This window comes from Erinaceus europaeus, chromosome 10 (genome assembly GCF_950295315.1).
Source record: "Erinaceus europaeus chromosome 10, mEriEur2.1, whole genome shotgun sequence".
Classification (NCBI taxonomy): Eukaryota; Metazoa; Chordata; class Mammalia; order Eulipotyphla; family Erinaceidae; genus Erinaceus; species Erinaceus europaeus.
In genome coordinates this window covers 100,526,483-100,553,821 of record NC_080171.1, presented here as the reverse complement: position 1 = coordinate 100,553,821, position 27,339 = coordinate 100,526,483, and the positions used below count along the sequence as shown (strand labels likewise).

Below are 27,339 nucleotides of genomic sequence, written 5' to 3'. Positions count from 1 at the left end.
TTTCCTTGAGAAGGAAGAAGGTTGGCATGAGCCTGGCTCAGGTATAGCCCTCTTTCCCCACTCTAGTAGGACAAGCCTGTGATTTCAGTTTACTGGGTAGTAGATATGACAGCATATGCAGAAGTAGAATAATGGCTAAGCAAACACATAAATACATGCAAAGCATTTCCCTTTAAAGGGAATTGGACATTGAAAGATAGAGAAAAGGGAGCCGGGCTGTAGCGCAGCGGGTTAAGCTCAGGTGGCACTAAGCGCGAGGACCGGCATAAGGATCCCGGTTCAAGCCCCGGCTCCCCACCTGCAGGGGAGTCGCTTCATAGGTGGTGAAGCAGATCTGCAGGTGTCTTTCTCTCCTCCTCTTTGTCTTCCCCTCCTCTCTCCATTTCTCTCTGTCCTATCCAACAACAACGACTACAACAACAATAAAAAGACAAGGGCAACAAAAGGGAAGATAAATAAATAAAATTACAAAAAAAAAAAAACTTAAAAAAAAAAGAAAGATAGAGAAAAATGTACTTTAGTTAACTCCATTCTTAGAGACAAGACTTAAACTTATGAAATAATGTGGTTGAGCACAAAATAGTAAATTTATGTCCCCAGAATAACAGTATTTTCACTTTTGGGCCTAACCTGAGATGACCAGAAGTCCTTGAGCCTAAAATGGGCCATAGCTAGTAATGGCCACCTCTCCCAAAGTCCCAGACCCCCACTCTGCTGAAGCATGATCTCAGCTATCAGGCTAAGATAGAGGTTGGTATGGCAAACAAGCCCTGGTTCTGGGACCAAGGGCCCCTGAGGACAGTAAGATGCAGTAGGGCAGTCTCCCACACTCAGCTTTCGATTTTGGTTCCCACAGGGCTGCGTTAGTGGAGTTCAGATAGTTGACAGCTCTTTTCTCTCTAAGCTTCAGCCTTTTCTGTGTTTCCTGCCCCGGCCAGCAGGGCGGTGAGCAGGGGCTAGCAACCCAATGAGACCTGAAATGATAGGGACAAGAGACGCGAAGAACGAGAGCAAGTCAAGTTTCTGATCAAGCTCTAAATTTTATTGAGAATACAGGCATTATAAGGCTTTGGGGAAGGAGAGGGAATGCTGGAGGAGGGGAAGGGGGAGCAAACTTCAAAGAGGAATGTTCCTTGCAACAAATGGCAGGAACCAAACTGTGTGTTGACTCACTTGATTACTGATAAATGGTTTACCTAAGGGGAAATGGCCTGCCCAGGGGGTAATTAACATTTGTCTTGAGGGGTTCCGTTGTCTCAAAGCTTATCATCTATAAAGCAGAGAAATGGCTCCTGGCATATCCTCCCTTTGTTATAATTTTAAAATTGAGGCAGGCAATGTGGGTGAGGAGCAGAGACCCTGACAGCAGGTTTGGTGGGCTTAACCAGAGGAGGGAAGTATTGACCTGAATCCTCCCACGGGATGGGTGCAAAAACCAACCTTCCCGCATCTTATAAGGCTCTTGGTGTCTTTTTGGGGAGGGGAGGCAGAGCCACAGTTTCTAGGGAAACAATTTTTGTTGCTGACACCAACCTCCATGCAAATCAGGTTTGCTTCACGGGGGACTCAGAGGCGGACAATAGGGTCCTCCCCCTGCAGTGCTTTGCCTTACACCCCTTACTGGTGTCCTTGCCCTGCCAAGGTTGGATGTCTCGATGCATAATTCTGAGTTTTATGCCATCCGAAAAGGGGGTCTGTCATCCTCAGGTTCAGCCAGGCCTCTGTCAGCCAAATCAAGTCTGTGATAATGAATTTGCAAAGGTTTTAATGCCAAGGAGTCAATCTGCTGTTTTATAAAATCAGTAATCTTATTAAAAATAAAGGGTCCTAAGGTAATTATTAACAAAAGACTAATAAGGGTCTCATAAGGGGCTCTGTAGTGACTCAAGACTATTTGTGGTGGAGTCTATAACCTGTTGTAATTTGTCAGAAAATTTATGGGAGGAATATATAGAGTGTCCTAGCATGCCACCAGCAAGTCTAAGGGAAGCAGTCAGTGGATGTGATGTCCAGGGGAAGAAACACAGCACGTCTGGTCTTCTGGTCAGCGCCAACTGATGAAATTTTCTTCTTCTGGTCAGCTGTGGAACAAGCAAAACTAGGAGGCAAGGACCAGGTAGAGAAGAATTAACATGAAAATATAGGATGGTGTTTACCAAAACACAGAGGATGTGCATACACATTAGAAGTCAAGGTGAGGTTCCTTGAACATCAAGGAACATTTTGAGAAAAGTGAGCAGTCAATAAGCATGCAAAGATGAAGTCAGCAGTGGTAGGTCAGCAGAAAGAGAAGACTTGGATAAGCTGGTGAGGTTAGCTGGACTATATACTGCCATGGCGTCCTTTGTGGTAAGGACTTGCCAACAGGGACTCTGTGGATTTTGCAAGAGCAATGTCATCCACCATAATAAAAGGAAAACAAACATGGACATCCAGTGTTGAAAAAAGAGAAAAAGGAAATATGTCTCTGTGACTGGAAAAGTGGGTGGCTTTGTCAATGAGATATAATAAATGGACAATTCAAATTTTTGTAAATATTAAAAAGATTTAGTATGTTACTTCATTGACACTTTAGCCAACTGAATACTGGAGGGTGCATTACCCTTCTTTTTTTTATTATTAATTAAGCTTAAGGGTTTTAGTTTTTCTTGTTTGAGCTGTAGCCCACATAAATTTAGAAAAAATATCAACTGAGAGAAAAAGTTTTTTTTTTTTTTTTTTTTGTTTACTAAACATGGGCAGGTGAATTACATCAATCTGTCAGAGAGCATTGGCTTTCATCAATGGAGATGAATCTTAAAAGTCTGAATAGCAAGATCTTAATTAAATAATGCAGGAGCCAGTAAAGTGCTCTCACTATGGCAGGTCAAGTGTTAAAATTTTAAGAGGCTTGTTAAAAAAATGAGAAAAATTTTAGGATATGAGTGACTTTAGGAGTCATCACACACCCATAAATAATTAAAAATGTTTATTTTTAAATCTTACCATATGAGCAGTCAGTTCTTCATGTGCAGATGTACCTATAATTATTTACTTAGGGAGAGAACTTGTACCAAGTTAATTGATGATCTAATGGTTAGAATTGACTTTTTTTTTTTTTTCTATGATTTTAGAAGGCTCTTCATTAGAATATACCAATATGTTATAGAAAGTCAATACCTAATGTGTTGACATGATAAAATATTTACCATTTTTTAGCATTATTTTAAACTGATTAGACAGTTTAAGTACACTATTATACCTTTAGTTTACTAAGATCTTTACTCATCACAAGGCTATCATGAGTAAGCATAGATATAAATAGATTTTACTCTTTAGAACTCTAATATGGCAACTTAAAAGGCTAAAATAAAACCTCATAGTTTAAATATTCAAAATATTAATTTTGTTAAATCAGGATTTGCCAAAACAAATCTTCTATCAGACCAAAAACACAATGTATTACCTTAATTTATCAAGAATAAACCTCTGGCAGTGTCTTAAAACAAACCAGATAATTTTTAAAAGCAGAAAGATATAAAGAGGAAAACCAGCGCAAGAGCCTCTGGCATGTAAATAATTAACATAACTATTGTGTTATCTTTTACTAACCCAAGCCAGTTTTGCCTGTTTAGTTGAGAAAGTATTTTAAAAGCTTTTTTTTTTTTTTGAAATCACTTAAACAATTTTGAGTAAAATGTTAAACTTTGTTTGTTAAGGACCTTTGTTTATCACAAAGCTATCACACCCTTAGGGCAGCTATGAACAAGGGTGGGTACACAACTTAATTGATCTTTCACTTTGATTTAGATAGGTAACTTAAAAAGCTAAGATAAACCTTAAAGCTGAAATGTTAAAATAAATTTTTACTGTTAACATTTCTTTTAGATGACCATTTTACACTAAATAATTTTGTTGAATCACATCTACCAAATGAAAAATTTTTATCAGGCCAGGAATACCACATTTAACCCTTTTTTCCTGGCAAGGCCACTGCTCTACACTGACTGGGTTATTAGAAAGTCAGTTCAAGGATGGAATTAAATTAACAAACAGTGGCAGTTGATATTGAGGTGCTGGTAATATCTACAATTTTCACAAGAGTGAGAGAGACTACAGAGGCATTTTACCATGTCTAGATATCTCAGAAAGTCTTTTTAACTAATGAATTGATGCTGATATTAGCTATCAGAAGGACGAAATTGTCTTATATTTTACTCTGGTAAAGGTGTGCCAACTCTATGAGTCTGGATCTTTAAAACCACATTTAGCTTAACTAAATCTTAATTTAAAACTTAAAACAAACTTTAGTTACTTAGGGGTTAACACACATTAATGAAAACAAGGTTAGCACAGACTTAAAACATACATTCTTGGTGAAAGGAAAATTTTCCCTTTGAAAAACCGCTTTTGGTTTTTGGATTCCTAACTCACAGCCTATCTATCCAGGAGGGGCGTTTGTGGCTAAGGTACATTTTACAGTTTTAAAGAAACAAATAATTAAATTTCTATCAAAAGTGTGTACTGGTTTTCTGGTTAATAGCTTTTAAGTTAAAGAGAACATCTTGTTTGATTGATTTCATTCTTTCTCTAAGGAATAGCTTGTTAGCCAGATAAGATCTCACTCAGAACTGGTTTTAAGCTTTTTGAGAGTAGAGGGAAAAAAGCTGGATCTTTTTTGGCTGACTAGTTTTAAGATAATGCCAAATCAAGAGCCCACAGTTCTTTAACTAATTGTAAATGTTCTCATTTTTTTTTTTCTACTAATTTTCTAAGGGAAGCTGTTTTTCGTGCTAGTTGAGTTTTAGCCTTGGTGGTTTAATCAGTATTATTGGCCAAGTCAAGGACCAGAGCACAAAACGGAGGGACGGTGGTGTAGGGAGGCAGTCTGGACAAGGAAGAGCTTAGGGGTTAGGGTTAGCCAGTTTGAGCCTGGCTCCGAGTAACAGGGAAAGCCAAAACCGGGTTTGATTTGGATGGTTTAGTCTTAGTTTTAGGGATTGGGCTTAGGTTTTTTGGTGAGGCTAAAAATGTAAGCTCTTCTGTAACTGCAGCTATTTCTTTCATTAATTGAAGCTGCTCTCTCTGGTCAGCAAGGACCTTGTGGAGAGTGGAAATTCCTGTAAGGGCTCCTGAGCATGCCCTCCTGACGGAGGGGTTATCAAGGAGAGGGTCAGGCTGGAGAGTGGGAGCATGGATATAGGGAGGGAGATTAAAGGGAGGAGGACACCAATAGGGATTGTAGTATCTGGCAGCCTCTTTTTCTAGCAAAGCCTCAATCTCTGCGGGAAGTGCTTCAGGAGAGGGAGGGTTTTGTGGGAGATTTTGTAAAACTGGATAGAGGCAGGGGAAAGAATGCTGGGTTTCACTCTCATGTGAATTAGCAATAGGAGAGTCAATGGAGGGAACTTTAGTAAGTGAGGAGGGACCTGTAGGGAGGGAAACAGGGCTTTTACTTTCATCGGGTGTTGGGAGGCTTTTATTTTGACTGGGTACTGGGGGATCAAGATCAATAACCACAGAAGGGCATGGAGATGGGGTCTTTGTCCTGGACGGCGGACAAGAAAGTTGCCGGAGGACCTTTTCACCCTCTGTAATAAGGTTTTTAATATCAGGGTGATTATTATAGATTTTTAAGATATCATTTATTAAATTCTAGTAACAAAAGGCAGAAACAGGTACACGTTCAGGACCAAAAGACTGATAGTGATCATTAAGACAATCAACAATTCTCCTCCAACGCTTCTCATCTATAGTGCCTTCCTGGGGGAACCAGGGGCAAATATTTCCAATATAATCTAAAAACTTCTTTAATTTTTTTTAACCCTATTTCTTCGTGTCTTGAGTGACTCCTTGAGTCCTTTAATGAATAAATAGTTTGCTGAATTCATGTCCCATGGTTTTGCTTACCTCAGCCGCTGTGACACTCTTCCCCAGATGCGACTCACGGGCGGGTATTTCCGTGGCGATCTCTGCGTCTTTGCGTTACCCCCCTCGGGCTGCGGTGACTCTGTGGATTCGGGTAGGCCTACCCCCTCGATCAGCGGAGTTTCTAGGTTCAGAAGGCTTCTTTGCCCCACGCTCGGGCGCCATTATGCCCCGGCCAGCAGGGCGGTGAGCAGGGGCTAGCAACCCAATGAGACCTGAAATGATAGGGACAAGAGACGCGAAGAACGAGAGCAAGTCAAGTTTCTGATCAAGCTCTAAATTTTATTGAGAATACAGGCATTATAAGGCTTTGGGGAAGGAGAGGGAATGCTGGAGGAGGGGAAGGGGGAGCAAACTTCAAAGAGGAATGTTCCTTGCAACAAATGGCAGGAACCAAACTGTGTGTTGACTCACTTGATTACTGATAAATGGTTTACCTAAGGGGAAATGGCCTGCCCAGGGGGTAATTAACATTTGTCTTGAGGGGTTCCGTTGTCTCAAAGCTTATCATCTATAAAGCAGAGAAATGGCTCCTGGCAGTTTCCAAGTCCAACCCTTTTCTCTACCTGCTCCTCCCAGCTCTCCCCTACTGAAGCTTCAGTCCTTGACCATCTTTCTTCCTCCCTCCCTCCCTCCCTTCCTTTCTTTCTGTCTTTCTTTCTGGATTAATGGTTTATAATCAACAGTAAAATACAGTCGTTTGTACATGCATATCATTTCCACATAATAGTGCAACCCCCACTAGGTCCTTCTCTGCCTTCATGTTCCAGGACATGATCCGTTCCCCCAACCCCAGGGTTTTTTACTTTGGTGCAGTACACCACCTCCAGTCCAAGTTCTACTTAATGTTTTCCCTTCTGATCTTGTTTTTCAACTTCTATGAGTGAGATCAACCTATATTCATCCTTTTTTTTCTGACTTATCTCACTTAACATGATTTCTTCAAGCTCCATCCAAGATGGGGTAAAGAAGGTGAATTCACCATTTTTAATAGCTGAGTAATATTCCATTGTGTATATAGACCACAGCTTGCTCAGCCACTCATCTGTTGCTGGACACCTGGGTTGCTTCCAGGTTTTGGCTATTACAAATTGTGCTGCTATGAACATAGATGAACACAGATCTTTTTGGATGGATGTGTTGGGTTCCTTAGGATATATCCCAGGAGAGGAATTGCAGGATCATAGGGTAGGTCCATTTCTAGCCTTCTGAGAGTTCTCCAGACTGCTCTCCACAAGGGTTGGACCAATTTATATTCCCACCAGCAGTGCAGGAGGGTTCCTTTGTGCCCACATTGTCTCCATCTCCAGCATTTGTTGCTGCTACCTTTTCTGATGTATGACATTCTCACAGGAGTAAAGTGGTATTTCATTGTTGTCCTTGACCATTTTCTCATTATCGTCCCTTCTGGCATGCTAGACACTAAACATAGGACCAGAGGCTTGGCCTTAACCATGGACAGAGACTGGGTGGGACTGTGGGTCAAGTGAGAACAAGTGGAGTTGAAGGGTTTGCATCAACAGACCTCCTGGTCCTCAGTGCCCATGGGAAAGTTGCTGTGAGGCTCAAACTAGCCTTTTAAGTGATTAGTGCCTTTTCCTTCCCTGGCTCAGCACAACTTGCTTCCAGCTGGTGTGATAGCCCAGTCCTAGCCTGATGGGTTTCAAGGAGGGTTTACAGAGGAGAACATAAGAGTACCTGCTTTGCTTTGACTGACCAGAAGGCTGCAGAGTAGCTCAAATGTGACTGTCACTTTAATTGCAGCAAGTCCTGTGCAAACTACTCTGTATCCTTGAAGCAGCAATGAGGCAGCTGCTTTCCTAAGCCCCTGCTCTGTTCTGTGACAGGTATAAGTTCATGCCATCTCCAACGCTGCTGAAAGCGCTCAGGACATCTTATCACCTAGGTCTCTTGCATTATCACTGGTGTGACTTTGGTTCAGTTTTCAGGGCTAAACATTTAACATAGGCAAGATGTTTAGGTCTCCTCTAACTTTTCAGTATCAGACCTGAAATTGTGAGACTGGGGGTTGTTCAGAATGTCGATAGTAAATATTTTCCAGTCCTCACAAATCAAACTTTGCCCCTTTGGTGCTAATCTGGAGATTCTCAGAGATTCCTGAGCTGGGGGTGGGGGTTGGGGAGAAGGGCTGGAGTTACGCCCCTCCTTCAGGGTCTCAGGCACACTGTACTCTCCCCTGAGGACTAAGAGAGGTTTGTATGGCAATAAGACCTGGTTTGGGGACAGAGTTCACAGTGAGGACAGAGACAGGAAGTCTGGCCCCTAGCTTGGGCTGCCCATGTTGGTGCCCAGAATATAGATGGGAAGACTTTAGAGGGTCTCCAGTCCTTTCTCTGAGAGCTGCAGGTGTTTCTGTGACGCCAGTGAACCACTTTCAGTGTCGCGGCAATTGATATGAGCGGTATCCAGGCTGTGTCCATCCTCTTGCTGCAAGTTTGTTTTCCTTCCTGCTTTCTTCCTGGTTCTCAAAGTCTGCACCTCCATTACTGCTCTCCCCCTTTCTTCAGGTGGCTTGATTTCTAAAACCCAGGGTCCTGCCAGCAACTGGGAGGGAGGAGACTGACACCTGGCTTTTCCTGGATCTTTCCGGAGGTGGAGGTGGAGGTGGCGTCAGGGAGCAGGAGTGTGTGTGCTGGTGCCCTTCTGGGTGGAGCTGAGAATACTTGCCAGAACAGGGAGTAGGGCAGAGACAGAGCAGACCATGGGCATTATATGATCAAGAACCTGCAGTTTTCAGGAGTTAAACACTGAAATCAGGCAAGGTGTTTATAAATTTCAGTATAAGACCTGAAATGTGAGACCATGGGTTTGTTCAGAAAAGCAATGATGTTCAGTATGTTTCTATCTCCACAAATCAGATTTTTCCACTTCTGGAGATTGTCGGAGACCCCTAAGGATGGAGGGGCTATGGCTAGGGACTGATTCCCTCCCCCAGGGTCTCACCACTCACTTTATGGGAGCCCTGCTTTCTCCTGTAGACTCAGTGGCCAGTATGGCAGTTAGGCTGGTTTGAGGTCAGAGTTCACAATGAACTCTCCCTTCTGGTGTGACAGCCCAGGCCTAGCCTGGTGGCTTTGGCTGGTTTCAAGAAGGGTTTACAAAGAACATAAGAGTACCTGCTTTGCTTTGACTGACCAGAAGGCTGTAGAGTAGCTCAAGTGTCTCTCGGCACATGTGACTGTCACTCTAATTGCAGCAAGTTCTGTGCAAACGGCTCTGTATCTGTGAAGCAGCAATGAGGCAGCTGCTTTCCTAAGCCCCTAGGATTCAGCTTTCTATGGAGGTCCCCAGACCCAGATGGGAAGGGTTCAGAGGGTCTGGAGTCCTTTTCCTGAGAGAGCTGGAGGTGTTTCTGAGGTCTCCAGCATGGCCCCCATTCTTACTCCTCCCTGCTCACACTTCACTCATCAGCCGTGCTCCCTGTCTCTGCTCCCTAATTCCTGAGAACAAGAACTCTCCACAGTGACCTGACCTGGGTCTGTTCTGCGAGGCTAGGTGGGACCCTGGGCCAGAGGATGGGATGAGGTAGGCCCAATAAAAGGCTTCCTAGGGGAGTTGAGTGATAATGCAGTGGGTTAAGCGCAGGTGATGCAAAGCGTAAGGACTGAAATAAGGATCCCGGTTCAAGCCCCAGGGGAGTCGCTTCACAGGCGGTGAAGCAGGTCTGCAGGTGTCTATCTTTCTCTCCCCCTCTCTGTCTTCCCCTCCTCTCTCCATTTCTCTCTGTCCTATCCAACAACAACGGCAACAATAATAGCTACAACAATAAAACAAGGGTAACAAAAGGGAATAAACAAACACTAAAAAAAAAAAAGTCTTCCTAAAAGGACTATACTTGGAGGTGTGGATGTCTGAACTTAAGGGGTCGGACACCTTGGCCCTGCTGCCGGAGTTAAGTTCCTCCATCTTCTTCTTTTCCTCCCTCCTCTCCTTTTTCGTTTACCTCCAGGGCTATTGCTGGGTCTCAGTGTTGGCACTATAAATCCACTGCTCCTAGTGGCCATTTTTTGGGACAGGACAGAGAAATTGAGAGAGAAGGGAGAGAGAGAGATGGAAAGAGAAAGACAGACACCTGTAGACCTGCTTTATCTCTTGTGAATATCCCCCTGCAGGTGGAGAATCAGAGGCTTGAACCTGGATCCTTGTGTGGGTCCATGAGCTTTGTACTATATGCCTTTAACTAGGTGTGCAACCTCCTGACCCCTGGGTTAAGTTCTTAGTGTGATTGCAGAGCTAGATGTTGAGAAGGGCGAAGGGGTCTGGGTTTTGCATGGGCACATCTAGCCCCATGGGCTGATAAGGGTGCTGGATGGGCAACTGCTTCCCCCAAAACTCCTAGAGTTGGCACACTGCTGGGGCTTGGGGAATGGTGGAGAGGGAAGGGAGGAGGTCAAAGTGGCGGGGCACACACAGTCGTCCTGGTCCATTCCACAGGCTGTGTGCCCTCTGCCCCCCAGGAGCCCAGGGTAGTGGGGAGTTGCTCTAGGCAGAGACTGGCTTTGTGTTTGCATTTGTCTCTTTGCTGGTCAACTTGGCACAGTTAGTTTGCCCCTGGTGTGAGGAGCCTGGTGCTTCTGGGGGCCTGATGTTGCTCCACCAGGAGAACAGGATCCTGTGTGTGTGTGTGTGGGGTGGGTATGCAGTGACCCTATTTTGAACTTGGGCTATCCTGAAGGTAGGTTGTTATGGGGGTGGGGGGTCCTGAATGTCTTGTCTTCCAGCTTGTGTGACTGTCACACAGATGGTAGGAATCCCTGTGCTTCCCACCCTGCCCCCAAGCATCTCTGCATCCCAGCATCCCTGCACTGAGCCCCTTCTCTCCTGCATGGCTTCCTAACTCCAGGCTCTGTTCGTGACAGGTGGCAGATGCTGGATCACCTTGCCTGGCAGCAGACCTTGTCTGCACCACCAAATTCCCACCCTCTAGTGATGCAGAACTTGATGCAGGCAGCCTCCGGCCTGCATCTGTCATGCGCCTGCAGGTTTGTTTCCTGCCCCACCTCGGCTCAGCCCTCTTTTCAGGCTGCTCTCCCCCACACTTGGGGTGGCTCAGCTTCTGTTGCTAGAAGCCAGGGTCCTTCCCAGCCCATGGCAAGAATGGGAGCAGGGAATTTAGAGCCCAGCTGGCTGTTGGAGGTTGTCTGTTACCCGGAAGGCCTTGGAGGAGTCAGCATTTGTGAAGGGTATGTGACGGCATGAGGGAGTACTATAGTTGAGTTTGGTAGGGTGCACAGCCCTGGTCCTTTTCCATTTCACAGGCTGGCACATTCTACCCCCATGCTCCCAGGAGCCCAGGGAGGTGAGGGCAGACTGTGAGGCAGATCCTGGCTTTGCTTTGTAGATGTCTGTCTGCTGGCCCAGCAGCACACATTGCTTGCCCTTGTGTGACAAGCCTGGTAGCATCCCAGTGTCACATACTGGGCTCCAGGGAGAACAGGCCCCTGGTCCTTGAGGAGCAGGGACTGGAGTGAGGCTGGTGTCCTGTGACTCTGATTCCAAACCCCGCTGCAGCAGCCATCTACCCTGCACCTCTCCACCTGCAGTCTCAGTGTCCTTTACCCACATCGCTTCTTTACTCTGTTCCTTTTCGTGACAGGTGGAGGCAGCAGGAGCACCTATCCCAGTGGCCGACCCTGCCGGTGATGCAGCTATTTCACCCTCTAGTGTCTCGCTCAGTGATGCAGGTGGCTTAGAATCTGCAGATATTCAGCCCACCCAGGTTGGTTTTCCTTCCCTGATGCCCTGTCTGTTCACCTGTGTTTTCTTTCTTTTTTTTTTTTTTAAGATTGTATTTATTTATTAATGAGAAAGATAGGAGAGAAAAAACCAGGCATCACTCTGGTACATGTGCTGCCGGGGATTGAACTCTGGACTTCATGCTTTAGAGTCCAGTGCTTTATCCACTGTGCCATCCTGGACCACACAGCTATGTTTTAAAAGTTTGTGTCTTTGTGGCTCATCTTTGGCTTTCTTCAGGTGGCTTGGTTTCTAGAACCCAGGTTTCTGCCCAGCTACTGGGAGGGAGGGGGATCTGAACCCCCAATTTCCTTTCTGTTCAAAGGTGGAAAGTGATGCCAGTCACTCCTGACTCACATGTGACTCCCCACCGAGTGGTTTTTCCTTTAGATTTTAAAATTCCTTTTTCTTTTTTTTGTCTTTTTCAAATTTCTTCATAACAGAATCCTGAAGTTGATGGTGACATGTGTCCTATGATTAATTTTGATGCAAGTATGTCTTCTACTGAGAGTCTTCGTCAACTTTCATTACAACTGAATGGTCTTGTCTCAGAGGTATACTATAGACTAGAGCCCAAATTTGGGGGATTGAAGCACTCTAATGTGGTTGGATAGAGGCAACCAGAAATTGAAAGGGAAGGGGGTGATAGAGAGGGTGAGATACAGATAGACACCTACAGCTCTGTTTCACCACTTGTGAAGCTTTCCCCCTGTGGGTGGGGACCAGAGGCTCAAACCTGAGTTCCTGTGCATTGAAACATGTGTGCTCAAATAGGTGCACCACCACTCAGCCCTGCTACTAGTTTTTTTTGAAGGGGTGCAGTGGAAATTGTGGGGTGCAGTGGAAGTTGTGGGGCCATGTGATTGCTAGGTAACACAAGATTCAGATCTAGGAATCAGTTCTTGCTTGAGGCGACAGGATCGTGGATATAAAGCCATGGGAGTTTTCTTACTAGTGGGTATAGAGATGGGCAGTACCAGAGTAGGGAGAAAAGGCAGGCACTTCTGTTTGGTGGGGGAGAAATCAGGGGGTTAAGCAATGAGCAGAGCAGAGTACAGCTCCAGGTGAGCTCTTTTGTCTCTCCTAGCCCTCACCTTTGGTCAATGGGGATGAGGTGCTCTCTTCGGCTGACTTGAAAAGTCTGGAGGTAAGTGATCCTGGTGATTAGCCCCCCTCCAGCCTCTTTCCCCAGTGGGGGCTGGGTGCCCCTCTGCCTACTGAGTCAGCCCAGACATCAGCAGACCCTAACGATTACTTTCTCTACCTGTCTCCTTCCCCTTCTCCACCTTCTCCTTCTGTTCTGCATGTGCCTCAGAGCCGCTACCAAGAGTTATCATTGTCCCTGGACTACAGCAATATAAAAAACAGCGAACTTTTTCAGATGATTGAAAATTTGGTAAGAGTGCCGTGGGTTCCGTTTCCACACTGCCAATATGAGACTTGGAAGGAATGGGCAGGGGGCCCTCAGTGCCAAAGGAGAGTGGGATTCTGACGGGCCCAAGGGCCCAGCTGGAGGAGCTCAGAGAACCAAGCATGCAGCACAGCTTTTCTGCAGCTGCCACTTAGCCTGCTTTTTGCTCTCCAGACCCCGCTTGCTTGTTGAGTGTTTGCTCCTGGTCTGTTGCCTCTAAAGGGAAGTCCTAGCATGGCTAGAGTGTTCGGTCTTGACAGAGGGACTGATTTATTCTCTCAGGTCTCTGGCTTCCTGAGGAGGGGAGACTAGGACTATTGTGTCAGGGTCTCCTGCAGCTCCCTAAGCCTTTCCTTTTCATTCTTACATCCTTTGAATTATGAGTAGGGCCTGGCCTAGAGCATGGTTTCTGTAGACACCTGTGGGGTGAGTGCACCTTCAAAATCATGAACTGGCATAGCGCTAGTTGTCATTCCCCTCTCAAACTCTTTTTCTGGTGGATTTGTGTCAAGGGAATTCAGATTCAGACTCTCACTTCTCCAGCTATGTGCAAACCCACCCAAGACTTAAAGTTTCTTTTCTTGGGACTTAAAGGAGATCTTGCCACTTGATGAGTCCCTGGGCCTGCCTGAGAACTTTTATTTTCAAACTCACTCCTGGCCCCTACTCTTCTCTTTTTCTTGATTTGGGAATGCACTAAAGAGAGACAAATCTTACTCACCTGCCTTTCATTCTCCCTACAGAGACAGCAGAATGAAGATATTTTGAATCAAAGGGAAAAAGTAATGTGATTTCTTTGTTCATTACCCAATCCACAGTTTGGGGGAGGATGCAAATATAAGGGTTCATTCTAGCCTTTTTTACTCCAACCTGGAGAAGTAAAGTGTCCATTGGTGTCCCCTCCAACATCCACCCCACACCAGTAATCCACTCTTGCTGGGGGGTTGTCCCGGGCCATTGGTTGCATGCTGGGGGTTTACTCTGCTGTTTCTACTCTGCCCCCTCCCAGTAAGGGATGTGTTTTCTTTCTTCACAGGAGAAGAAGGACTTTGAGCAAAAATTTGCAAAGGAACAGGGGGCCCTTAGAGAGCAGTTACAGGTGAGTAGACCATACTCTTCTCCCCTCTGAAATGTTTCCTGGCCTTGTTCTCAGCATGTGTTTGACACCCCCCCCCTCCCCTCCCAAGGTCCATATTCAGACCATTGGAATTCTTGTCTCTGAAAAATCTGACCTGCAGACAGCTCTGGGGCATACCCAGCAGGCAGTAAGGAGAAAAGAAGGTAGGAATTCAGGCCCCCTTTCATCCATCCTTTGGCTTGTCCATCCACTAAGCCCACAGTGAGATTCTTTCAGGGGACTCCGTTTTGTTCTCTATCACCAGGAGAAGCTGAAGAGCTTGCTACTAAATTGCACACTTCAAGACTGCGGGTCATGGAGCTAGAGCGAACACTTTCAGCTGCTGCTTCCCGTCAGAAGCGGGCTGAGAAGGTGAGCCCCACCTCCTACCTATCCACTTTTAATCTTCCTCCTCCTGAGACAGGGTTATAATAGTAACTGCCTCCATGATTGGGAGTATGCAATGGGATTGTAATCCCAGCACCTGGCAAAGCACTCAATAACGGTTCACGTAGGGTTATGATGCTAGGAAGAGAAGGTACGTTATTGACAATATCTGAGTCCCCTGCTTGAGCTGTGACTTTACCTCTCTTTACCTGCCTCTTCTGCCCTGACTAAATTGTTAACTAGAAGCAAATGCAAACAGGGACTGAGAAGAGACTTAAAATATGTTAGGTATGGGGGTTGGGCAGTAGGACAGCAGATTAAGCGCACGTGGTGTGAAGTGCAATGATATTGTAAGGATCCTGGTTTGAGCCCTTGGCTCCACCTGCAGGGGAGTTACTTCACAAGTAGTGAATCAGGTCTGCAGGTGTCTGTCTTTCTCTCTCCCTCTCTGTCTTCCCCTCCTCTCTCCATTCTCTGTCCTATGTAACAAAGGTGACATAAACAACAACAACAATAACTAGAACAACGATAAAACAGCAAGGGCAACAAAAGGTAAAATAGTTAAAATAGTAAGAAGAAAAATTCCTAAAAACAAAAATGTTAGGTGTAACTCAGGGTGGGGAAATGTTGCTGTGGCATAGTTATTGTTAGGGTTTTTCAGGTTGTGCCTGTACCTGCCTAATCATGACCTCTGGCTCTCTGTATTTGTAGGATAACAAAGAATTAAGTCAAGAAAGAGATTCCCTGAAGATGGAATTATATAAAAACAAGTAGGATGCTGGGCTGGGTGGAGAACTAGAGGGATGGAGTGGGGGTGTGGAGATAGACCATGTGCAGAGAAGTGTGTGTGTGTGTGTGTGTGTGTGTGTGTGTGTGTGTGTGTGTTGATGTTGGGGGAAGATGCAACTGAACTTGGTGAGATCAAGTTCTAGTCCCAACTGTACCACTGATGCCGCTGCGGCTGTGGTCTCCAGCAATTCATGTCCTCTCTCTGACCTGCTACCATTGTTTTGATCCCAGAGACTTCATTCTTACTACTGTTCTGTGGTTCTGTAGAAAATGCAGTGGGTTCATCTCAGGATCCTTTCTTTACTATTTCTATTCATACCATCCCCCCAACTCTTTGCCATAGTAAAAACAATGAAGATCTGAAGCAGTTGAACTCTGAACTAGAAGAAAAATTGCGAATATGTGTTAAAGAGAAGGCCACCCTGCAGCTTGGGCTAGATGATGTGAAAAAACAATTAGAAATGTCTGAGTTACTACTTTTACAGGTATGGGGTTGGAGCCCCAGGGAGTATGGACCCCATTCAGCTGGGCCCAGAGCCACTAGGGATCACAGAGGGCCCAGCTCAGACCGTTTGGGTGGGGGTATGGAACAACCTGGATCGCCCAGTGGTAACTGTCTCATCTTTCACCACCTAGTATTCTTCACCATCAGAAGTAGCCACAGATAACCAGCAATTCCAACAGGCCCTGGAAGTGCGAACTCACCTAGAGAAAGAAGTGGAACAGGTGAGTCACCGCAGAGGGAGAGAGGTAGAAGTAGAAGAACTCTCCCGGTAACTAGCAGCCAGTGAGGCCCAGGGTCATCCCCTCTTTGCAGCTTCAGGCATGAGAATTTTGTTTGCATCACCATTCTGCTATCTCACCTGCCCTGGGTCATCCCCTCTTAATTCCTCTGCCCATTCTTGCAGTTGAAGATGTTGTTGAAGAATCTACAGATTGACAGAGACAATTATGCACAGAGACTCAACAATGAAACGTCTTTTTGGCAAGGAAAAATGCAACAGTTGTTAGATCAGGTGAGCTGTGACCTCCAGGCCCCTCTCTTCAAGAGGCTGCTGTGTCCCCACGGGCTTCCACGAGACAGAAATCAGATGACTTGCTGTGATGCACAGCCACAGTCACCTTGGTGTCACTTTTGTGGATGGGGGTGGGTGAAATAGTCCCCTGGCCTTTCCACTATCCCTTTTCTCCATGTACCTCAACATCCATCCCCGCTACAACTTTTTTTTTCCCTCCTGGGGCACGGTGCACACAGATGACAACACTGAAAGAAGAAAAAGAGAAGAGTATGAACAAGGTTGAAGAACTAGAAACTTATGTGACAGAACTAAAGAGCCAGATGGGTAAGCTGGGACTGGAGCGATCTGGGAACTGGATTGCAGGGACATGGAAGGGTGTTGGTGACTAGAATGTCCCAGGGAGCTGGGTGAAAGGAAAGGCATTGTGACACAGGGAGTGAGGTTTGTGCCAGGAGCTGGTAAGTCTTATAGTCTCTCTCTCAGCTTCAGTGTCTCCTTCACGAGGGGCTGGTGAGATAGCACCACCAGCAGCGAGGACTTTCAGTCCTGTGACACCAGAGATTCTAGGTCAGTTCCTTGACACCACCATGAGCCAGAGCTGGGTAGTGCTCTGTTAAAAGAGAAAGAAAGAGGAGAGAGAGAGAGAGAGAGAGGGATGGGTGGAGGAGTGCCTGTTGTTGACTACCTAGAATTGTCTTTGTCTTGAACATAAAAATGTAAAGGACTCTTACTTTAAGGAACTGTGTGAAGTGAACATGCAATGGTTACGAGAGATTATTATCCAGGAAGCTGGGGGTTGGAAGCAGGAGCTGTGTATAATGGTTTGTGAGGGGCTGAGTGGTGGCACACCTGGTTAGGGGCACATGTTACTATGTGCAAAGACCTGGGTGCAAGGCCCCAGGTCTCAGCTTGTAGGGGAAAACTTCACAAGTGGTGAGGCAGTGCTACAGGTGTCTCTCTATATATCCCTTTATACCTTTGCTTTCTCTATTTCTCTCTGTATCTATCCAATAAATAATAATTTGGGGTGGATGGTAGATATCATAATGGCTTTTCGAACAGACTCTCATGCCTGAGGCTCCAAATTCCCAGGTTCAGTCCCCCGCACCACCATAAGCTAGAGCTGAATAGTGCTTTGGTACCAAAATAAATAAATAATTGATAAATACGAAGTTTTCTTATCAGGAACAACAAAATAGACCCATTTGTGGGCCCCCCCATAGGACTTTACCCTCAACTTGGATCAACAATGGTAGAGAATGTTCCATCCTCCGAAGGGAGGATAGACAACATACTCTATGCTACACCTGAGGAAGATGGGTCGATATTGGGGCAGCTTGGAATGTTCCTACTCATGACCACAGAATATGAGCTCAGATCTATAGGGATGCAGAGGTCACATAGGCTCCTAAGCTGAATATGGGCCCCAGACAAATCAAATCGGTGGGGTTTACAGTCAACAATATTTATACCCCTTTCCCTAATCCAGCTTTCTGTTCCTTTTCCAGCCATGACATCATCTCCCCAGACAATAACTTGGATCCACCTGCATATCAGATGTCAGGCTTGGGGGGGTGGGGTGGGGGGGTACTAGTATAGCCATAGGCCCTTGGGAATAGAACTAAAATATGCCTGCTAGCTATCTACAAAATGGAGGACCTCCCAGCTCTTCATCTGCACTATTCCAGCCTTTAAGTTTATGATTGTTCAACAATTTGTTTGACTTTGTATGTTAACTGTCTTTTCAGCCACCAGGCTCCAGACTTCCCTGGACAGACAACTCCACTAATATGTCCTGGGGCTCTGCTCCCCAGAGCCCCACCCTACTAGGGAAAGAGAGGGGCAGGCTGGGATTATGGATTGACCTATCAATGGCCATGTTCAGCGGGGAAGCAATTACAGAAGCCAGACCTTCCACCCTCTGCACCCCACAATGACCTTGGGTCCATACCCCCAGAGGGTTAGAGAATAGGATAGCTATCAGGGGAGGGGATGGGATACGGAGATCTGGTGGTGGGATTGTACCCCTCTTATCCTATTGTTTTGTCAGTGTTTCCTTTTTATAAATAAAAAAAATAAAACTAACACCAATATTCCAGGATACACTTAAAAAAAAAGTTTTCTTGAGGCTCTAATGTACGCTTTCTTTTTTTATATTTCTTTTTTTTTTTTTTTTCCCTCCAGGGTTATTGCTGGGCTTGGTGCCTGCACCATGAATCCACCGCTCCTGGAGGCCATTTTTTTTCCCCCTTTTGTTGCCCTTGTTGTAGCTTCGTTGTGGTTATTATTATTGCCCTTGTTGACGCAATTCGTTGTTGGATAGGACAGAGAGAAATGGAGAGAGGAGGGGAAGACAGAGAAGAGGAGAGAAAGATAGACACCTGCAGACCTGCTTCACCGCCTGTGAAGCGACTCCCCTGCAGGTGGGGAGCCGGGGGCTCGAACCAGGATTCTTATGCCGGTTCCTGCGCTTTGCGCCACATGCGCTTAACCCACTGTGCCACCGCCTGACCCCCTAATGTACGCTTTCTTTTTCAGCTGTGCCTTCACCCCCTGAGCCCCCTCAAGGACCCTCAGAAATGGAGCAGCGCTTGCAGACTGAAACTGAACAGTTACAGAAACAGCTAGAGGACCTGGCCGCACGCCTAGAAGAACAAGTTAAAAACAATAATGAACTCAATCAGTTAAATTTGGTGCAAGGATATAGACTTGCAGAATTGGAGCGGGAAGCCGAGATATGGGGTGATCAAGCTGAAACAAGAAAGAAAATTCTCGAGACTATGGAGAATGACCGCACCACTATTTCCAGAGCAATGTTGCAAAACCAACAGCTTAAAGAGCAGTTAGCAGAGCTGCAAGATGGATTTATTAAACTGGTTCGTGGCCCCACCCTGCCAGCCCCCTTCCCTTGCCTTGTCTTTTGGGGTGGGGTAAGACACTTGGACCCCCTGGGCCTTGCTTTTCCCATCTGTAACATGGGTGGTGTGGACCTGCTGTGACCGGGGCCTGTGAAGGACCCTTTGAGTGAAGGAACCCTGCTCAGGCGAATGAGGGGTGGGGGCGAGTCATCTCTGAGTGGTCTGAGATGAACATCATGTTTGGGGGACTCTGTCTGCATTTGGTGTTGACTGCTGATTGCTCCCCTCTATCCAGACAAATGACAATGTGGAGATTACCAATGCTTTGCAGTCTGAGCAACATGTCAAGAAGGAGCTAGCCAACAAGATGGGAGTGCTGCAGCAAGATAAGGAAGAGCTTAAAGAAATGGTAACCCCCACCATAGTTGGGAAGGACAGGAGACAAGCACCAATCTCTGGGGACAGAGACACAGGCAGCACTAAGCTGGGGGGACAGGAGACACCAGGGGCCTCCAGAACCTGACCTTTGATTTTGAAATTTGGAAAAGCTGTGAGTTGGGTGGTAGTGCAGCGGGTTAAGCACATGTGGCTCAAAGTGCAAGGACCGGCATAAGAATCCCAGTTCGAGCTCCCCGGCTCCCCACCCACAGGGGTGTTGCTTTACAGGCGGTAAAGCAGGTCTGCAGGTTTCTATTTTTCTCTCCCCCTCTCTGTCTTCCCCTCCTCTCTCTATTTCTCTCTGTCCTATCAATAACAATGGCATCAATAATGACTACAACAATAAAACAAGGGCAACAAAAGGGAATAAACAAATATTAAAAAAAAAAAAAAGAAATTTGGAAAAGCTCTGGGATATAGGCCATCATTGAGTACCCACTTAGTGACATGAATGATGATCCTGGACCTCAGCCCTGGACTCTGACTCAGTTTTATCAGTCCTCAATTACCTCACAGGGGGGCTCTGGGCAAGGGAGGTACAGTCACCTGGGGCCCAGAGCTAGGCCAGTAGGGACTTGGCCGGGCAGCAGAACCCCACTGTGCCTGCCCACATGCACACGTGCACCAACCAGACTATGGGCTGAGACTCTGGAAGCAGCCTCTAGCTGCTACGCTCACCCCTCGTGTCTTCTCCACAGGTGAACAAGAAAACACAGGAAGCTGAGACCCTCCAAGAGCAACGAGACCAGTATCTGAACCACCTCCAGCAATATGCTGCAGCCTTGCAACAGCACGTGGCTGCCTATGAGCAGCTCGCTGCTGACAGAGAAACCCTGCAGAAGCAGCTACTGGTGCAAACTCAACTCATGGACCAGTTGCAACACCACAGCAGTGAAGCAAAGACAGAGGCTGAAAAGGCCCAAGAAGAATTACAGAAGACTCAGGTGAGCGATTCTGAGTGCTGGGTCCCTGAGCAGAAAAGCCCACAGTTGGTGGCCCATCTCACTTTTCTTTCCTGACCCCTTAGGACCTGCTTGGTATCGCACATCAGCAAAACGAGCAGCTTCAGGCCAAGCTGAGTCTTGTGACAATGCCTGGTAAGTGCCCGGAGGAAGAGACCCCATGGAAGAGGAGGGTTTTTTGGGGGGAGAGTTGGCAGTCACTGTTGGGGCTGAGGAACCTTTTCCTCTGGTTATAGTCTGGCTCAGGGTTGCTGTGATTCAGGGGCCAGAGCTGGATGGGTCCCAGTCTTTCATCCTGGGCTTTTCCACCCACTTTGGGGTTATGTGGGACTGTCTGGTTACTCCTTTCCCCTCCACCCCCTACCCCACAGGAGTAGAAACTGACAGTGAGGAGGAAGAGGAGTTAAAGGAAGAAGGGGATGAGGCACCCCAGGCAAAGTTGACCATGCCGGAGGACCTAGATAGCCGAGAGGCCATGGTGAGCTTGACCTCCCTGCCCCTTCTTGAACTCCTTTATTTTTTTCATTTATTTATCTAGGGATTAATGGTTTACAGTTGACAGTCAAATACAATAGTTTGTACAAGCATAACATTTCCCAGTTTCCCACGTAACAATACAACCCCCATCTTAATTCCTGCTTTCCATCCCTTTGGTTCTTATAATCCCCGGTCTTCCCTGGGACATGGTCAACACCAACACCATCCTTGAATCACAGGTGTGCCTCCACTGAGTCCTGGGAGGTTAAGGTTTTTCTCTACCTCCCTGCCCATCTTGGTTTGTGTCCCCCACACCCCCCCCCCAAAAAAAAAAAAAAGCACACATGTACCTTTCTCTTGCCTACAGGTGGCATTTTTTAACTCAGCCTTAGCCAATGCTGAGAAGGAACAAGCACGACTGCGTCGGGCGCTGAGAAAGCAGACTCGCCGCTGCCTGCGCATGGCTCATCTTGGGACCTCAACTCAGACACAAAGAGAAAAAGATGAGGTCTCTACCACTGGGGCAGAGGGAAACACTATAACCAGAGAAGCCTATCAGACCCTCCAGAGGGCCATGGACAAACTTCAGGTGTGTGTATTTCTTCAATCTTGGGGTGGGGGTGCAAGGAGCACGGCTGGAGGGGGGCCCAGCTATTGAGTCCTAAACCTTCTATCTGGACTGCAGGTGCGTTTTACTGACCTCATGAATGAGAGAGTAGAACTTAAAGATCGAATGGAAGAGCTGGAACATCGCTGCATTCAGTTATCAGGGGAAACCGACACTATTGGTGAGTGGAAGGCCAGGCGTAGGGACAGGGAGCATTATGGGGAATCCCCATTAGCTGAGTCCTGCTTCCTCTCCCTCTTGTAGGCGAATATATCACCCTGTATCAGAATCAGAGAGCTGTGCTAAAAGAAAGGCATAAGGAAAAAGAAGCTTATATCCACCTCTTGGCCCAAGAGAAAGAAGAGATGAAGGTAGGGGCTGTGACCATCTGTGTGAGTGGGGCATGGGTAGGGGGAAGGCCAGGTCTAGGATGCTGAGTACCTCTCCTTCCAGATTAAAATGTTGGAGCTACAAGAACTAATTTTAAGACTAGTCGCTGACAACAAAGAAAAATACAGTATGGCTCTGGCAGCTGCCCAGAATTGTTCAGGGGAGCCTGCACCAGCAGCCCAGAACCAAGAACTTAATACTCCAGGACATTCTGCTGGTGAGTGAAGACCTTAGTGTGGGTAGGCGGGCATATGGGCAGGAAGAGTGACAGCATCTCATCATTCACTGCTCTTCCTCTCTCCTCCCAAAGCGAGCCTTGTAAGTAACACGGGATCTACTGTGACACATATGGAGAATACCACCGAAACGCAAATAATGCAACTTCTACGGGAGATTCAGAAGGACCCAAAGGAGTGCCCAGGCCTGGGCAGCAACCCATGCATGCCTTTCTTCTATAAGGCTGATGAGAACGACCAGGTGAAGATCCTGGTGATCTAATTATCTGACACGAGCAAGAAAACCCTAGAGATATGGAACTAGGGGCTCTCCCCTCACCCATTCTTTGCCACCCTTTCCTACCTCCTAAAGTCTGCCACCCTGACCCTGCCAGCCCTCCCCAATAACCTTTTCAATCTCTACACTAGCAAAATGAAACTTCCAGCTCAACGGTTCCTGACTTGAAGTAGGAAAAAGCCAAAATAGCAAACTTCCTTTTGCCCACGTTGCTAATCTCTCTGCTATTTAAGAAAGGTCAAACAAGTGGAGAGTAATTTAGGAGAATGGCACAAAATTGTTTAAAAAGGTACAGAAACACAAGAGGTGCAAAGACTGTTTAAGAGAGAAAATGAAATAAATGTTCTAGAGCAAAGGGAATGTACTCCTTAAAACATAAATAAAATTAATAAAAAAGAAAAAGCTGGGAAGCAGTGAAAGACTTAAGCCTGTAGCTTAAAAAGATTTTTAAAGATATATAGTGAGCTATTTGGAAAAAAATAAAATTGAAGAATGAACAGAGAATGTCATAATGAAAAGAACAGGAAAAGAACTTTTAAGAAATAAAGCCTGGGAGTCGGGCAGTAACATAGTGGGTAAAGTGCAGGTGGCGCAAAGCGCAGGGACCGGCGTAAGGATCCCGTTTCGAGCCCCCGGCTCCCCACCTGCAGGGGAGTCTCTTCACGGTGAAGCAGGTCTGCAGGTGTCTATCTTTCTCTCCCCCTCTCCGTCTTCCCCTCCTCTCTCCATTTCACTCTGTCCTATCCAACAACGACAACAATAATAACTACAACAATAAAAGAAGGGCAACAAAAAAGGGAATAAATATTTTTTAAAAAATAAAGCCCTACTTAAAAAAAAAAACAACCTCAGGGGGGCCAAGTGATGGTGCACCTGCTTACTCACAAGGACCCAGGCTCAAGCCCCTGTTGCCCACCTGCGGGGGGAAAAGCTTCACAAGTGGTGAAGCAGGGCTGCAGGTATCTATCTCTTCCCCTTTTTATCTCCCCCTCTCAATTTCTTTCTGTGTCTAGCCAATAATAAATAGAAAAGAAAAAGAAAAGAGCCTGAGGCTTGAGTATATTTAGAAAATAAAGTAGAAAATTAAAAAATGTAAAAATTAAAAGTTTAAAAACCTATAAAATTTTTTAAAATTACAGAAATGCACAGATACACTAATTTTTTTAAATTTTCTTTAAAAAAAATTAAATGTTAAGATACAAAAAGTACAAAAGAACCAAATGCAGAATACTTGCTCTGAAGATGAAGAAAGCAAGCATGAAGACTAACTAGACTTCATTAACATTAAAAAGCAAACAACACTACAGGAAAACAGAAAGCCAGAGGCATGATAAAAAGGAACTTATTCAAAGGGTAGTTTTCACTCTTTGGGGACTATGATAAAAAGAAAAAAAATAATCCAGAGGCTTAAGGAAGGCATACTATTTAAAGAAATCACACACACAAATCAAGTGACAGATTACTGACCACCTTTGATGAACCTGCCTCTTAATCCAGAAAGAGGAGCCAAAGGCTCAGTAAAAACAAGTGATTGGTTGGGTAGTACCTTAAAAGGTCCCCCATAAGACTACTAACTAATCCTTCATTTTAAAAATCTTAAATTTTTCAAGGCACTTTGGGGCACTTGTGCCCCCACACCCTCACTGTAGCCAATCCATTGGACAATATTTTGTTCATGGGAACAGTGGGGGATTAGCATAGTGGGCAAAGCTATAAACTGATGGCATAACCTGGTGGCAAAAACTGGTGAGGGATGCTCAAGGGATGGCTGAGGGTCAAACTCTTCTTATCTATGGCCGGATCTGGACTAGGGCACAGCCCCCATATTGTAGTATAAACTGAACTGGCAAAGAGCTGATGCTATTAATTTTATTCTGAAGTGGGAAAATATTTATTGCTAACAAAGGAAGGACGTGAAATGGTTGAATTTCTATTTTTGTCCATCCTCAAATAAATGGAGTTATCCATTCTTCTTGGTTTTGGCCAATTCTGTTTGGTTCATGGGTCTTCCAGGCAAGATCAGGGCACTGGTTCTGGCCTGCAGAGGACAGGCTGAAGGTTGTGTGAAGCTCAGTGTGTTTGAACTTGTGCAACAGGGCTGCTCAACTTCAAATTATGAGATAATTCAGTGACTCAAAGAATTGTAAATTGATAATAGTTTCTGTCCTCACCATCTAGTTTTTCCTATATTCTGACAATCTGGAGATTCCCTGAGGGACCTGAGATCCTAGGGCCCGTGTACTGAGTGCCCACCTCCTCAGAGTCCCCTGCCCTGACACTTCCTTGTAATGTCCTGCACTCACTTTAGAAATATGGTGCAGTGATCTGGGAGGGGCACAGTGAATAAAGAATTAGACACTCAAGCATGAGGTCCTGAGTTAGATCCCTGGCAGCACATGTACCAGAGTGATGTCTGGTTCTTTCTCACCTCTTACCTCTCAAATAATCTTAAGAAGAAATCTGGTGGGAAGCAGGTCCCCAGACTCAGCTTTAATTTTTCTCTATATTCTTTGATAGAGACAAAATTTGAGAGGGGTAGGGAGAAATGGAAAAAAAAGAGAACTGAATCACTGCTTCAGTGCTAGTGAAGCTCTTCCCCCTGCAGGTGGGGGCCAAGGACGTGAACCTGGGTCTTTGCACATAGTAATGTGTGCACTCAACCAGACTCAGCTTCCCACACGGCTGGGTATGGGGACTTTTGAGTGTAGAGTGTCATTTTGTCTTAAGAGCTTCAGTCCTGTTTGTGGTCCTCAACACAGTCCACCACCCCTTGTCTTTCCCTCCTCAAACTCAGACTCAAAGCCATGCTGCCTTTCTCTGCTCCCCTGAACTGCTGGACATGATCTCTCACACCAGGGCCTGGCCTGGGGGGTGTTGTGAGACTGAGTGGGACTCTGGGCCAGAAGATGGGACTGGGTAGGCTCACAGAGGTGACCTCCCAAAAGGCTGGCCCTCAAGGGTGTAGGATTCTGAGCATCAGGCAGATACCTGCCCTCTGCTCACTAGACTAGGTTCTAGACTTAGAGATGATGGGGAGCTAGGAGGCTGAGATGTGGTGGGTGAGGGTGGGGGTGGTGGCCACAATTGTCCAGAGCCCCCTGGGCTGGAGGAGGCTGCTGTTTTCCTAAGAGGGCTTTATTTTATTTTATTTTTGTTTCCAGGGTTATCATTGGGGCTTGGTGCCAGGACTGAATTCACTGCTCCTGGAGCTTTTTTTTTTTTTTTTTTTTTTGGAGGGGGGGATAATGTTTTACATTCAACAGTAAATACAATAGTTTATACATGCATAACATTTCCCAGGTTTCCACATAACAATATAATCCCCACTAGGTCCTCTTGTCATCCTTTTCCAGGACCTGTACTCTCCCCCACCCACACCAGAGTCTTACTTAGGTGCAATATACCAACTCCAGTCCAGGTTATGCTTAGTGTTTTCTCTTCTGGTCTTGTTTTTCAACTTCTGACTGTGAATGATACCATTCCATATTCATCCTTCTGTTTCTGACTTATTTCACTTACCATGATTTATTCAAGCTCCATCCATGATGGGCTGAAAATGGTTAAATCACCATTTTTAATAGCTGAGTAGTATTCCATTGTGTATATATAACACAACTTGCTCAGCCACTCATCTGTTGTTGGACACCTGGATTGCTTCCAGGTTTTGGCTATTACAAATTGTGCTGCTATGAACATAGGTGTACACAAATTTTTTTGGATGGGTGTGCATGGTTCTTTAAGATACATCCCCAGAAGAGGAACTGCAGAATCAATTTGAGTGTAGAGTGTCATTTTGTCTAAGAGCTGCAGTCCTGTTTGTGGTCCTCAACACAGTCCCCCACCCCTTGCCTTTCCCTCCTCAAACTCAAACTCAAAGCTAACTGAAAGCTTTGAGTTTGGGGTAGGTCCATTTCTAGCCTTCTGAGAGTTCTCCAGACTGTTCTCCACAGGGGTTGGACCAATTTATATTTCCACCACCAGTGCAGGAGTGTTCCTTTGTCCCCACAACCTCTCCAGTGTTTGTTGCTGCCACCTTCTCTGATGTATGGCATTCTCATAGGAGTGAAGTGGTATCTCATTGTTATCTTTATTTGCACTTCTCTGACAATGACTTGGAGCATTTTTTCATATGTTTCTCAACTTTTCAGATCTCTTTTGTGGTGAATATTCTGTCCATGTTCTCCCCCCATTTTTGGATGGGGCTATTTGTTGCCTTGTTGTTGAGTCTGGCAAGCTCTTTATATATGTTGGTTATTAAACTCTTATCTGATGTATGGCATGTAAAGATCTTCTCCCATTCTGTGAGGGGTCTCTTGGTTTGGGTAGTGGTTTCTTTTGCTGTGAAGAAGCTTTTTAATTTGATGTAGTCCCATTGGTTTATTCTTGCCTTAGTCTTCTTTGTAATTGGATTCATTTCATTGAAGGTGTCTTTAAAATTTATGCAGAAAACAGTTCTACCAATATTTTCCTCTAAGTATTTGATAGTTTCTGTTCTAACATCCAAGTCCTTGATCCACTTGGAATTTACTTTTGTGTTTGACATGGAGGCTATTTTTCCCTTTTCGTTGTTCTTGTTGTTTATCGTTATTGTTACTGTTATTGTTGTTACTGCTGTCGTTGTTGGATAGGACAAAGAGAGATCGAGGGAAAGACAGAGGGGGGAAGAGTAAGATAGACACCTGCAGACCTGCTTCACTGCTTGTGAAG

At 45.6% G+C, this 27,339-nt stretch overlaps 1 protein-coding gene across 7 annotated transcripts in view; it reads left to right on the top strand.

Annotated features, from left to right (window-relative positions):
* LOC103116844 (golgin subfamily A member 2-like) overlaps positions 1 to 24,601 on the top strand; it is a 32,511-nt gene extending 7,910 nt beyond the window's left edge. For 4 of the 7 annotated variants that reach the window (XM_060200251.1, XM_060200249.1, XM_060200255.1 and 1 more), the window contains 24 exons: positions 10,788 to 10,910; positions 11,525 to 11,647; positions 12,108 to 12,218; positions 12,752 to 12,811; positions 12,980 to 13,060; positions 13,819 to 13,857; positions 14,112 to 14,174; positions 14,263 to 14,356; positions 14,458 to 14,564; positions 15,291 to 15,349; positions 15,712 to 15,853; positions 16,005 to 16,094; positions 16,277 to 16,384; positions 16,624 to 16,711; positions 18,926 to 19,263; positions 19,541 to 19,654; positions 20,382 to 20,627; positions 20,711 to 20,780; positions 21,017 to 21,123; positions 21,490 to 21,711; positions 21,808 to 21,910; positions 21,994 to 22,100; positions 22,183 to 22,336; positions 22,430 to 24,601. In XM_060200251.1, coding sequence (XP_060056234.1) covers positions 10,788 to 10,910; positions 11,525 to 11,647; positions 12,108 to 12,218; positions 12,752 to 12,811; positions 12,980 to 13,060; positions 13,819 to 13,857; positions 14,112 to 14,174; positions 14,263 to 14,356; positions 14,458 to 14,564; positions 15,291 to 15,349; positions 15,712 to 15,853; positions 16,005 to 16,094; positions 16,277 to 16,384; positions 16,624 to 16,711; positions 18,926 to 19,263; positions 19,541 to 19,654; positions 20,382 to 20,627; positions 20,711 to 20,780; positions 21,017 to 21,123; positions 21,490 to 21,711; positions 21,808 to 21,910; positions 21,994 to 22,100; positions 22,183 to 22,336; positions 22,430 to 22,617 — 2,937 coding nt within the window. In that variant the 3' untranslated portion in view covers positions 22,618 to 24,601. The remainder of the gene's footprint in view (positions 1 to 10,787; positions 10,911 to 11,524; positions 11,648 to 12,107; positions 12,219 to 12,751; positions 12,812 to 12,979; positions 13,061 to 13,818; positions 13,858 to 14,111; positions 14,175 to 14,262; positions 14,357 to 14,457; positions 14,565 to 15,290; positions 15,350 to 15,711; positions 15,854 to 16,004; positions 16,095 to 16,276; positions 16,385 to 16,623; positions 16,712 to 18,925; positions 19,264 to 19,540; positions 19,655 to 20,381; positions 20,628 to 20,710; positions 20,781 to 21,016; positions 21,124 to 21,489; positions 21,712 to 21,807; positions 21,911 to 21,993; positions 22,101 to 22,182; positions 22,337 to 22,429) is intronic. The other 3 variants (XM_060200253.1, XM_060200252.1, XM_060200250.1) reach the window with 2 other exon arrangements.
* The last annotated feature ends 2,738 nt before the right edge of the window (positions 24,602 to 27,339 follow it).